General features: G+C 38.2%; 1 protein-coding gene across 1 annotated transcript; it reads right to left on the reverse strand.

Moving 5' to 3' along the window:
• Positions 1–220: 220 nt before the first annotated feature.
• SPATA4 (spermatogenesis associated 4) lies at positions 221–9,142 on the reverse strand. Its single transcript, XM_069493456.1, has 6 exons — positions 8,902–9,142; positions 7,263–7,392; positions 6,867–6,985; positions 6,540–6,760; positions 3,579–3,695; positions 221–546 (listed from the first exon to the last, which is right to left on the reverse strand). Exons 1-6 carry the CDS (start codon positions 9,117–9,119, stop codon positions 434–436), a joined length of 918 nt encoding a protein of 305 aa, XP_069349557.1. The 5' UTR covers positions 9,120–9,142; the 3' UTR covers positions 221–433.
• Positions 9,143–13,459: the final 4,317 nt, after the last annotated feature.

Consider the following 13,459-nt stretch of genomic DNA (forward strand, 5'->3'; position numbering starts at 1 on the left):
AAGGTTTTCTATGGGCCAATGTTTAATAATTCAAAATGAATTCTTAATGAATATGATATATAAATATATAATAGCAGGCAAAGTAGTAGCTCTAATGAGGAAAACATATTACAAAGCAGATTCATCGTTCCTATACAATTTATGAGAAAAAACTGTTACTGTGGTGAATTATGTTTACCTGTACCTTTAAAATTATTTTTGCTCATTCTGTACTCATTTATTTGATTTTATATTTTCCACAGTACCTGGCACTGGTGTTTAATAAATGGTTGTTGAACTGAATTTGAAAAGAAATGTTCTTAGTCCAATTGTGAATACGACACCACTTCAATTTATTTATTATTGAAATACACCTAAGACTAGGTGATAATATCTCTTTAGTATGGCAAGAGATGGAAGTATCACTTCTTCAAAGCCATTTAACAGGTGCTTTTCAAGTTTTATTTTTCATATTTTTGGTAGGTTTCAAAGCAGAATCACAAGAAAGTCTTCCACCACGCTTCACATAAATTTCTCGATGGCAACTGCCACAATTACCTGTATTTTCTGAAATATTTAAATAAACAAAATTAAAATCAATTCATAGTTTTTAGATATTTACACAACTATCAGTGTTTCTAATCTATCAAATATACGCAGAATGATTGACAGCAGGCTGAGCACAGGTTAATCTGTCTGGTAAACAAAAATATTTAAATCATGCATTATAGTAGTCATAGATTAAAAAAAACATCTGAATGTCACCCACCTCCAGAAGTCATCAGGAGTGCCTAAAAATATCCAGGACTTATTTTGGTGCATCTGATACTGAATATGACTCAACTATTTTTAGATATTGCTTCAAAAAGCAGCTGAGGCAACAGTGGCACAATTTTGGACTTAGATTTGACAAATGTCCATGATTCATAATTCAGTTTATGGAACTCTGATTACACCGAGGCATTCAAGCTGGCCACGCAGACTCCTTAGGTCACTCAGTTCTAATATAAGGGGCCAGTAACAACTAAAATCTCTATTCCACTGGCCCATAATTTCTAGATACTAGATTTTGGTAAACAAGTAGAGGAATTTAAGTGTTAAAAAAAGAAAAAATAACACCCTACCTTACAATTAATTTTGGCAACCCTGTTTGGTAATTAGAAGATTTGCAGATGAACAGCCTGTGATTTCAGTGCTATTGTGTGCAATCTTAGATTGGAAAATAGAGTCAAGTTCCTACAGTCTAGTGTTCTTGCCTCTCTCTTCCTTCCAGTAACTTTTAAATTATGGTAGCTGATCTGAACTATTCACTCCACCCTTTTATCAGAAACAACAGAAATGGAATATCTGTAGTAAATTTAGAAAAAAATGATTTAACCCTTAAAATAGTTCTCACCCATGTAATTACCAATGTCAAATCCACAGCATTCATTAATTTCCTGTGTACCTAGACTAAGAGAATACAAGTACATATCTGGAACAGGATTGAGAAAAGTAAAAAAAAAAAAAAAAAAAAAGCATGTTCACCTTCCCATCGTGATCTGCCCTGTTCAGGGAAGGTTTCCATAAACCCACTTCCTTTTCCAAGGAGAGGTAAAGACCACTAGAGTGAAAGAGAATCATATAAAAGAGCATTGAGAGAATGAAATGGGAGGAGTTATTTATAGCTGTTTATATACTATTAAAATTATAAAAGCAAAAGTCCATTTTACTTGGAATCTTGATTTAAGGTAATGATAACATATGCTTTTTCTAAAAAACTCACATGTGAACTTGAAAATTTTCCAAAAAGATAACAGAAATGAGTGGTACTCTGGAGCAGTTCAAATGTCAGTAGGCATCATTGTTTATATAAGGCCTATTTGCATCTGTTCCTTACACAGGAAAGAAGCCCGGCTGTGACACACTGCTCCCTCCTACCTTTCCTTTCATTGCAGGTCCCAAAGCAGATGGTAATGCCCTTGCCCATCCCCAGGCAGATCCAGTTAGCCACAAAGGGAAGGAGGCAAGCAAGTAAAAAAAGAAAGAAAGAATGAATAAAGAACCTCCCTGCAGTCTCCTTGCCATACCTCTACTGCCATCACGACCCCTCCTCCCATGTTCACCCTGCTGCCCTGGCTTCAGCTCCCAGCCTGCTGGAACTTTTACTGCAAACATCACGAACAGAAGAAGGTTGAGGCAGGCTGAAGGAGAGATTGTATTCCCAGAATCTAAAGGTGAAACTATGGATACGTTTTTTTGTTTTTTTTTTTCATTGAAACATTGTTCTTCACTTCTGTTGGATTCCAGCATGCTAACTACTATGCCCCAAGTGTATAATGAGTTAAAAAGGGGTTTTGAAAGGCCGGCCTGATGTCTGGATATTAAAAAGTGTGCTCTGAGGAACACTAATTTCTCTAAGGCCATTAAAGCAAAAGCTAAACAAAATAGTGATTTGTGATCAAAGAGAATTTGGAAAACACTTCATTCTTTATCTCTCCTCTTTAATATTTACAATGCATATTAACATTTTAAAGGTTCTAAGAGGTCATAAGTTTTCAAAAAGGGAATCTGTTGACATTGATCTCACAGGTTTTATATAAACAAGGAACTTTTACCCCTAGTGAAATCCCTCTTAAGACTTTAGGAAACATGCCCTGTAGCAAAGATCCACAAACATTTTCTGTAAAGGGCCTGATAGTAAATATTTTAGGCTTTGTGGTAGGGTTGCCAGATAAAATATGGAACACCTAGTTAAATTTGAATTGCAGATAAGTAACAAATAACTTTTAGTAAAAGTGTGTCCTAAATATGTCCTCAGAATTATTTGCTGCATTGCCCTCTGTTTTATATACATATATATGTTTTTATATGTATTTTTATATACACACACACACACACACACACACAGTGGTACACATCCATACAATGGAATACTATTCATCAATAAAAAGGAATGGACTACTGATAACATACAACAACTTGAATGAATCTCAAGGGCATTATGTTGAGTGAAAAAAGTTCTCTCAAATTTTACTAAGTATGATTCCTCTTATGTAACATTCTCAAAATGCAAAAATTATAGATAATCAGTGGTTTCCAGGGGTCATGGGTGGGGAGGGTGTGTACAGGGAATGTCTTTAGGGTGATGGAATAATTCTGTATACTGATTGTAGTGGTGGCTATACAAACCTATACATGTGATAAAATTTTATAGAATTATATACCAAAATGTAAAAATTGGTGGATCAGAATAAAGTCTGTAGCTTAATAAATGGTATTGTATCAATATCAGTTTTTCTGGTTTTGATACTGACACACAATGATAATGGTACATAACTATGCTCATGTAACATGCTGTCGTTGTAGAAAGCTGAGTGACAATGCAAGAGAATTCTGCACTATTTTTGCAACTTCTATGTAAGTTTAAAATTATTTCAAAATAAAAAGTGAGCATGTGAAACAAATAAACAAAAGCACAGCCCAGTCGCATACCCATTTAATATAAAATTTAAGACTGAATGTCAGCCTAGACTGACATTTTAACTATTTCTAAAATTTTAATGGAACAGAGGAAAAAAATCTATTTTAAGAAGCAAAAAGTTAAGACAAGAACTTACGTAAAACAGGGGCAACTTTTTCCTTTGCAACTTTTGACTTAAACCTGTGCCCAGAGGATTGGGCAGGAAGACAATTGAGAGTAATTTCTCCCACTGTTGGTTTGACATCAAACCATTCTATAAAATAGAAACACAAAAGTTATTTCTCAAAAAAGTCAAATGACCATCGTCAAAATGAGATACCATCATTTAAAAATTAAGCAAATTATTTAAGTATCTGCTATATCATGTTCCTTAGAGTGGTGTGAATATGTAGGTTAATAACCCCCTCCCCACATTGCTCACAATATCTCTGATGCACAAAATAGTTACTTTAAAGGCATTATCTAGATGTTCCTGTAATAAGTTTTTATTCAGTGATAACATATGTACAAAAAGGTGAAGAAATCATAAATGTAATTCACTTCAATGAATTATTGGAGTGAATACGCCTGGAATACCGTCACCCAGATCAAAAATATTACCAGTGCCCCAAAACCTCCCACTTGTCTCTTCCAGACAGTATCCTAAAAGGCAAAGGCTATCCTGACTTATTTCATTATAGGTTGGTTTTACCTATTTTTATATTTCATATAAATAAGATCATACAGCCCTCATTTCATTGTGCAAACGTTTTTATACTATTAAAAAATGTGTGGGCCAGGGCTGACGATAGGAGACAATGAAAAATTTAAAAAAAAATTGTGATTTAAAATTACTTCCACCTTTTCCGTATTTCTTTTTAACTAATCCTACAAACTATAGTACTTGGGCAATTTCCTTTGCTTCTAAAGATCACTTCCTCCTCTGCAGCTCATCGTTCACTGAGGCCTGAAGAAGTACCTAAGGAAATTTCTACTCATCAGCCATGCTCCGTTAACACTAAATACAACTCTGGTCAGTCACCGTGGCAGAACTATAATTATCACCATTAATTACTTTGGCAACAAATGAGAAACCCTTAAAAATCAGTAGTCTCAATAATTAATATTGGAGATAGAGTATTATTCAAGAATTAGAAGGGTTTAGTAATCTGTGGCGAAAGAGAAGATGTGTTCAAAAGCAGACAACAGATACAGGGTAGCTTTGTGTAAAGATGAACTATTACACAGAAGAATAAAAATAATGATTTGTGGTGTTAAAAAGTAACTTGACAGACTTAAAGTAACTAAAATGCTGGACAACAAAAGAACTTAAGTGAAGCGTCCCCATGTAATTAGATTGGGTCCATCTGAATAATCCAGCATATACTCCCTATCTTAAGGTTCGTAACTTTAATTACATCTGCCAAGTCTCCTGTGCCATGTAACATAACAGATCCACAGGTTTCGGGGATTAGATCATGGATAACGTAGGGGCCCATTCTGCCTACTGCAAAGGTTGATGAAATTAACTAAATTAAAGTTTTAAAATGTATATAAATAAAATGAAGAATAACATATAAATAGTATGCTTCCATAAAACTATTTTTTAATCAAAGAAATTATAACAAAGGAAGCAGGAGAGTAGTTATCGTTGGAGCGGGGTGCAGAGAATGCAGTTAGAGAAGCACAGACAAGGGAAGGGAAAGGTATTGACAATGTTCCATTTCTTAAACTGCATAAGGAGATATTATTGCTTTTCTTTAAATTGTACATATACATTATATACTTGCATGTATAATAAATTTCACAGCAAAATTTTAATGTTTAAAAACATATAAACATGTACTCACCAGAAAATTGGTTTCCCTGATCATCACCTAAATACAAATCTGGGAACGACACCAATTGGACATCAGACTGAGGTGGGGGGTGGGGGAGGGGATGGGGGTATGCCTACACAATGAGTGCATTGTGCACCGTTTGGGGAATGGTAACACTTGAAGGTGCTGACTCGGGAAAGGGGGGGTGGGGAAAAAATATGAAACTGTTGTTTTTAACTTGCATTGTTCACTTAATATTTTATCATGAATATTTCCCATATTATTTCATATCATTGTACAAGAAATAATGTATACATTATGAGGACATACTGTATCTAACAAGATATACTGTTAGACTCTTTAATTCTGTAAAATTAAATTGTTATTAATGATAAAAAAAAGAAAATAGGGTTGTTAAAAAATAGAATAAAAAAGGGAAAAAGATAAAAAATTAAAAAATAAAAAAAATAAAAACATATAAAAATTTGAATATAAAATTCTATGAAAGTATTAACCTGAATTCTTTCATTACTCACAAATTCATGAGCCAGAGATGAGAAAAGTTAAGGAAGAAAAACAAGAAATATGCCAGATGGAAGAATGAACAGAGTAAGGGAAGACAAAACTCAAAATATCTATATCACAATTTTAGGGGGTTTTTAAAGTTGGTGCTTTCCTCTCCTTCCAGAGACCAGAGAGAAAATGGTTTTTTTCTTCAGAAAATGGAGTTCAAAAGGGAACTCCTAATGACCTATGTCTGCCTCCTTTCCAGAATGGAAGTCAAATGCTTTGGATACTTAGAGAATGATTTCAGTGATACCTCTGGAAAGTTGCTGTGGGTTGCCCCAATCTGCCCAACCATCTACATACCAACAAGGCTCCTATGGAAAAGATAACACTGACCATACTTTGGCCAACATTTACAGTGAATCACGGTAATCCAGGCTTTTCCAAAGAAATTTATATCCTGATTAACTTTTAAACTCTTTAGTTACTTGAGTTGATATGTGAACAACTTAATTCCCACAAATGTTTTATATGAATAGATTCTTAAAACATTTTTCTTAAAAAAAGAGTCTATACACTGTAAACCTATGCCTTCATCAAAAAGAATGAATTATAACATAAACCACTCCAATGATAAATCACTCCACTGCTAGCATTAGAGAAGTTTTTTCCTCTTTAAACCAGTGACAGGAGAAAGGGGAAATGAACCAGTGCAGGCCTTTCTTTCATATGTGCTCAAGAACAGCCTTATAGAGCTTGGAAGAACTCAGCTGTTTCCAAGGAAAACTTACTTGGATTCAATTTTCTGCTTAATTTTCTTTGCAACATGTGTAAAAGGAAGAGGAACTCTATTTTAAGTTCAGTGTTGAGTGTGTTGGGATTGCTTAGTAATTCTGTCAACCTAATGTTATCTTTAATTGACTTTGAAGCTGTAGATCTGGGAACCAGGGGTAAACGCATCTGGTAACTATAGTCTGTGAAATTCACGAAGTCATCCTGGACACTTTTAATTCTGGAAATAAGAAATAAAATACTGTTTACAAGCCACATTTTAGTAATGAGATTTATATTATCAAAAGTTTCACATTAAATTGTACTAGGAAATTTTAAATACTTACTCTCGATGTGTTAATAAAGTATAAACCTCCTGTATCAGTATTTCAGGTACTCCAGTTTTACAATGAATTGTTCCATGGATTAGTTCTTTAGGTAATGTAAAGTTTTTTCTTGCCAGGAACTTTAATAGTAGAAAAAAATATTTTCATCATAAGAAGAAGAGCAAGAATCATTAAATTCCATGCTAATTAAAATGAATATGCTCAGTTTCATAGATGACTCATGACATAAACAATTGGAATTTACTAAACTTTGTGATACACAGAACAAGCTGCCAACTCAGTAGCATTGGATCCTAGCACACAGTCACACATGCATACACAGAGCTCCAAGAAATTAGAATGCACCTTTTAAAACAAATTTTTAACAGTTAAAAGTATAAATTATTGCTAATTTACCTTCTCCAACTGTGCCCAGTTATCCAATTTGACTTTTAAAGAAGTTCCATTTTCAAAGGAAGATAATTTAAGTTCCCAGGGGTAATATATACTGAATATTTCTGCAATCAGGAAGCCATTTGAAAAATCCCTGATCCATAACAATAAGGAAATAATATAAAGTGTAGTTAATTATGCAGTTTGTATTGTTTTATAATTAACACCAATCTAATATTCCATACTGACAAAGTATCTTGTAAAACTAGTTTTGTTGGATCATTGCTCTGAGAACAACCTACGATGGAATAGAAGTTTGCTAAGATTATATATATGTCAAAGGCTTGGGTGTTCTTTTAATGAACTCAAACTATTAATTTGAGTGAATATGCATTTTAACAAGATCTCCAGGTGATTCATATGCACATTAAACTTCTAGATGCCTCTTTGTAAGAAATACCAAATACTGAAGTTAGTACAGTAGTCACTGTTTATCCACAGTTTCGCTTTCTGCAGTTTCAGTAACTTTCAGTCAACCATAGTCTGAAAATATTAAATGGAAAATTCAAGAAATAATTCATAATTTTTAAATTGTGAGTCATATTGAATAGTGTGAGGAAATCCCACACCCTAATCTGTCCCACCCCGGAAGTGAATCTTCCCTTTTGTCCATCTATCCCCCGCTGTAGACACTGCCCGCCTATTAGTCACTTAATATCCTCATTAGTTATCAGATCCACTGTCATGATATCTCAGTGCTTGTGTTCAAGGAACCCTTATTTTAATTCATAATGGCCCCAAAGCAGAAGACTAGTGATGCTGGCAATTCTGATATGCCAAAGTAAGTTGTACGGTGCTTTCTTTAAGTGAAAAAATGAAAGTTCTCAATAAGGAAAGGGGGAAAAATCGTATGCTGAGGGTGCTAAAATATATGGTAAAGAACAAATCTATCTCTCAAGTTATGAAGAAGAAAAATCCGTGCTAGTTTTGCCGTCGCACCTCAAACAGCAAAAGTTACAGCCACAGTGCGTGATAAGTGCTTGGTTAAGACGGAAAAAGCATTAAATTTGTGGATGAAAGACATGAACAGAAGCGTGTTCCAACTAATGGCAATTGGGTTCAGTGGTTTCAGGCATTCACTGCGGGGCTTGGTGTTCTTGGTAAAGGAGGGACTACTTTAAACCAGAAATTCTTCCTGCAAAAGATTCATTGCCTTAATTTTTATAGAATTTAGTTGGCATTCCCAGAGCAAATATTAACTGCCAATTACATTCAGGGTGGCTACAGTTAAGGCAACTATTTAAAATCTCTCATAACCCTCAAACTAGATGCCATCTCTAACGAAGGGTAAACTGATCCTCACTAATATTAATGCCCAATGTCCCAGAAGAACAAAAGCCTTGCTTATTTTAATATTTTTGCAGTCACCAAAGCATTCTATATTAGCTTAAGTTTGATTAAATAAATGAATAAAATGCTTCATCGTATTTTTTCAAAACCTCACTCCCTAAGAGGTGTTTTCACGTGCATGTGCGTGTGGTGAGTGGGTGGAGGGTCTAGATCAGACACCTAAGCCAGGACAGGTGGCAGAAAGAGGCGGGCGCGGATCCCCAGGGCGCCCGGGCCGGTGCGGCCTCCTAGGGGCCGGGGCCGGCTCCAGCACCTGTTGATGTTCCTGGGGAAGAAGCTGAGATCCAGACTTTGGAGCCAGCGCAGAACGGAGCGAGACAGGCGGGAGCTCTTCGGGAGAGGTGGATAGACCAGACGACTCTTAGGCTTCCCTCGGGTGGGAGCTGCTGGCTGTGGCGGAACTGGCGGTGGCTTGGCTAGGGCTGCCGCCGGCTGTGTCAAATACTGTCTTCCCCGGCCGGCGGCAGCCATGGCGCTTTGTGGGTTTCTATGGCAACAGCAGCGGCGGGCGGGGCCTTAGGGCGGGGGGCGGGGCCTCGCGGGGGCGGGGCGGGACCTCAGCCTTCGCGCGGGCGCCCTGGGCCGCCGCGGTACTTCGGTTTTGGGGTGCGCAGCTCCGGGGGAGGCACCGGAAGTCCGCGCGGCGACGGCGTGAGCGCTGTCCCGAGAGCTTCAACCTTGGTGGAGCTTTCAATCTCAGTTTTGTCGACCTCACTCTTAGCCAATTTAGAGTTCTTACTGTTTTCTTCTGTTTCCTTGTGCATAAGTTTTGTATTTTAAATATTGTGGTTTCTGCCTAGCCAAAGGCCTGTTTTCAGTCGAGTATTTTGAGGAGCGGAGTGAGAAGCCTCCCAAAGACAGGGACAGTTTTTGTTTGGGAATCGGAAGAGACAGGGGGAAAAAAAAATTGAAATTGAAATGAATATTTGTCTGCAAAATTAACAAACCTATTTCCTTAGTGATTACATTAAGCATTCATGAAAATTACATAATGTGAGAAAACAATTTGTAGGTTAGATTTTCACACTTCACCAAGATGCCCTAGTATGCCTAATTCCTTCATCAATCCAACAAAAATTGAGTCCCTACTGTTTGCCAGGCAATGGATTTATCAGTGAACAATGCAGAGAAACAAATGAAAACAATTGCAGAATGGGGATGGGCAATTATAAATTAAATATTCACACAAGCAAAATTATTAAAATCCTTTATAATTTTTTACAGCAAAAAAATTGCTTAAGGTGGAAAGTGGGCACATACTATGCAGGATAAAATTATGGGATGGCTATTGATAGTAGTGCTATATAATATTTTGTTGAATTCATATACATCTTCATGAATAAAGTAAAACAATGTGCTTTCTATATGGTTAAAAAGCAAACAAAAATGAAGCTATACAAGTGTTTTCTCTTTGCCTGATAAAGTTTTTAATGAATGATTTATTAAGTCTATGAACTTTTTTTGAGGACCTAGATCTTTACTATCAAATATGGTAGCCAGTAGCCACATGTGCCTATTTAACCTTAAATAAGTTTAATTAAAATAAAATAAATCAGTAACACTGATTATACTTCAACTGCTCAACAGCCATGTGTGACTAGTGGCTGCCATACTGGACAGCACAAATGCAGCGCTTTTCCGTCTCTGCAGGGAAGTCTGTTGGACAGCTGTGCACTAGACTATAAGAGATACCGAGACATAAATATGAGTGAAAAGATTACATACACTGAAAAGCTCTGCCGTGATAAAAATATGTTAGCACCGGAGAGGAAGCAAATATTTTGGCCTGGGGTAGTCTAGGAAGTCCTCTCTGATGAGGTGGCCTTTGATTTGGATCTTATAAAGCAATATTTTAAATTGGTTAAGACAGAGGCTTTGAAAGGCTGGTTCTACCTTTTATTAGCTATGTAACTTTGGGCAAGTTATATAACTTTTTATTTGTAAAATATAGAAACAAATAGGATAAGCCTCACAGAGTTGTTGTGAGGATTAAATAAACAAATATGTCAAGAGCCCAAAACGGTGTGCAGCACAGTGTGTTCAGTAAATTATTGTTTCTAAGATGATCAGGGCAATCTATTGGATGAAGAGGGAGCAGTTTCACACAGAATGACTAATTGTGCAAAGGCATCAATATATGAATTTTTAATCAGTTTTATGAAATAACAAATAACTCATTAGTGTTAGAGGAAGTATTTAGACATTAGCATGAGGACTAGCCAAAGACTGGGGTAATGGGTTATAATTGCTAGACAGGTAGATTAGGGCCATAGATAGGGGCTTACTTTTGAACAGTCTTGCTAAGGAGTGAGAACTTTTTTCTGTAATAAATGTGCCAATTGTTAAGCAAATACATTTCCTTTACAAACACATCTTTCTCTACTCTGCTCTGTGGTGCTAGAATTGGAACTCTGCAGTATTTTTCCTTTGCTGGTTGTGTGGTAAATTCTGCCAATAGCGGGCACTAGAGAGAGAGAGAGACCAGCAAGCCAGAGGCAAGGAGACAGGACTTGCTGTTTTTACTTTGCTTGCTGTTCATATCCGTGTGTCACCACAGCAACAAAGCTTCACCTGGCAGTGGCAGTTGGCTCCAGTCTCCAACTTTTTTTAGCACTCCTGGAGCAAGTTTCATCATACTCTTTCAGAGCTTTTAGCAACCACTGAGAAGTGGCCCTCCTTAGAAGTCTGAGACCCAGATTTTACTCTTGGATGTTCCTCTGAGCTCCTGTAGTATTAGCACCAGCTGTATACAGCCCATTCTCAGGAAGTCTGTCTTAGGACTTGTCCTTCAAGTCCTAGGTTCTTATAATATCAGCTTCTTCCCTAGGGGTAGCAATTGCTTCCTGAAGCTTCTGTCTCCATGTTAACTCTGTCCCATTCTAGATTTCCAGTTCTTCAACATCTGTTTGACCAGTTTCTTGTGCAGTTGACCCTTGAACAACACGGCTTTGAACTGCATGGGTCCACTACTACATGGATTTTCTTCCATCTCTGCCACCCCTGAGAGAGCAAGACCAACCCCTCCTCTTCCTTCTCGCCCTCAGCCTACTCAACATGAAAACGAGGATGAAGACCTTTATGATGATGATCCATGTCCACTTAATGAATAGCAAATATGCTTTCTCTTCCCTGTGATTTTCTTAGTAACACTTTCTTTTCTCTAGCTTACTTTATTGTAAAAATATTGTATATAATACATATACAAAATATGTGTTAATCGACTATGTTATCAATAGAGGGAGAAAGGAGAAAAGGAGAAAGGTTGGTGCTGCTTTTTGCCTTGTGGGTGTGGCCTTCTCCCTCTGGTTCTAAATCCCAGCATAGGGTCAAGGAACTACCTAAGACATTTCCATCTGACTTAACCAAAGAGAAAGACCTCTCTCTAGGTGAAGGTTATTTACTGGTGTATGAACAATTGTACAACAGAGTAAGACTGGCTGCATAATGTGCAGGGCAAAGTCGGGCTCACTGATCAAAAATTCAGAATTTCCAGATGACCTCAGACTGGTGAAGCAAACATGGGCCCCTCTGTGCGGAGGGCCTGGCAGCACGTCCAGCCCGGTGTTCCCACAGGGGCGTGCATGGGTGTGCTGATCGTGTCACTTTCTCTACTCAGGTGCAACTCACGAAGGAAGTCTGTGAGATTCTTTTCAATATGTTCATTTTTTTTTTTCAAGAAGTATGCAACTGAAAGGATAAAATTACTGCCTTCCATTCCCCCAGACTGAGACCATTTGGCTTTTTAAATCGAGTTCTTTCTTACAGGGAGCAATGCCTTGTCTAAGGCTATGTGGCGTTATGTACATAATGAATGCGGTTCTGCATGATAATTTGAAACATACCGATGTGAACTGCTGACTTTACTTTGAGAGCGATGCCTCAAAAACTATGAGGTAGTTAGGAAAATATTTCCTTTTCTCCTTATATTTGAATTGTACTGTGCCCAAGAATCACTGTTTGTCCTTGGACAGTGTGGAAGTGTGTGCGTGTGTGTGTGTGTGTGTGTGTGTGTAATATAACAGTTACATCCAGGGCAATAAAGAGAATTTAAAAGGACATGTGCTCCTCAAGCTGGCAGGAAGGTTGCAAAGGCCATTCAGACCAGCTTCTGAACGTCCGAGTCCATCCCGGACTCTGTTGCAGGGCTGTTTACATGGGCGTGCAAACTGTGCCGTCCCATTCGGCCACACACCTAGAGAGGCTCCATATCCGGGACCGATTACGTAAGCCATTCCTGTTGTGTGGTGACACCGAAAATCCAAATGTCCCTGAACACCCCTCTGCACACCACAAACATGTCTTCAGGTGTTTGCATGTCAGAGGAATTATGTCCACTCTAATAAGGTCGCCGAAAGATTATTCTACGTCAGTGATTCTCAGTGGGGCAACTGTGTCTGCAGGGGACCTTTGGCAATGTCTGGAGACATTTTGGTGGCCATAAGTTGGTGGCGGGGGCAGGGGGGGTACTGGCAATTGGGGGGAGGGGGTCGAGCACCTGCACCCAGCGGGCGAAGGCCAGGGGAGCTGCTGGACACCCACGATGCACTGCAGAGCCTCCCGCAGCGAGAACTGTCTGGTCCCAGCGTCCATCCCGTTGACAGTGAGACGTCTGCTCCAGGTGAACTCACAGGGGCAGGAATGTACTGCTGAGCGCGGCATGGATTCCCGGGTGAGTGTGCTGCTGTGGGCAGGTGGTGCTGTTTCCTGCGCAGCCTATGAGGGGAACACGGTGAATGGAAAAGGGCAGCCCTGAGAGACCTGAGGGCAGAAGGTGGGGACTGAGGGCGCTCAGTGTTGGCACTGAGCCCCCA

This window comes from Eulemur rufifrons, chromosome 18, assembly GCF_041146395.1.
Source record: "Eulemur rufifrons isolate Redbay chromosome 18, OSU_ERuf_1, whole genome shotgun sequence".
In the NCBI taxonomy this organism is placed as follows: domain Eukaryota; kingdom Metazoa; phylum Chordata; class Mammalia; order Primates; family Lemuridae; genus Eulemur; species Eulemur rufifrons.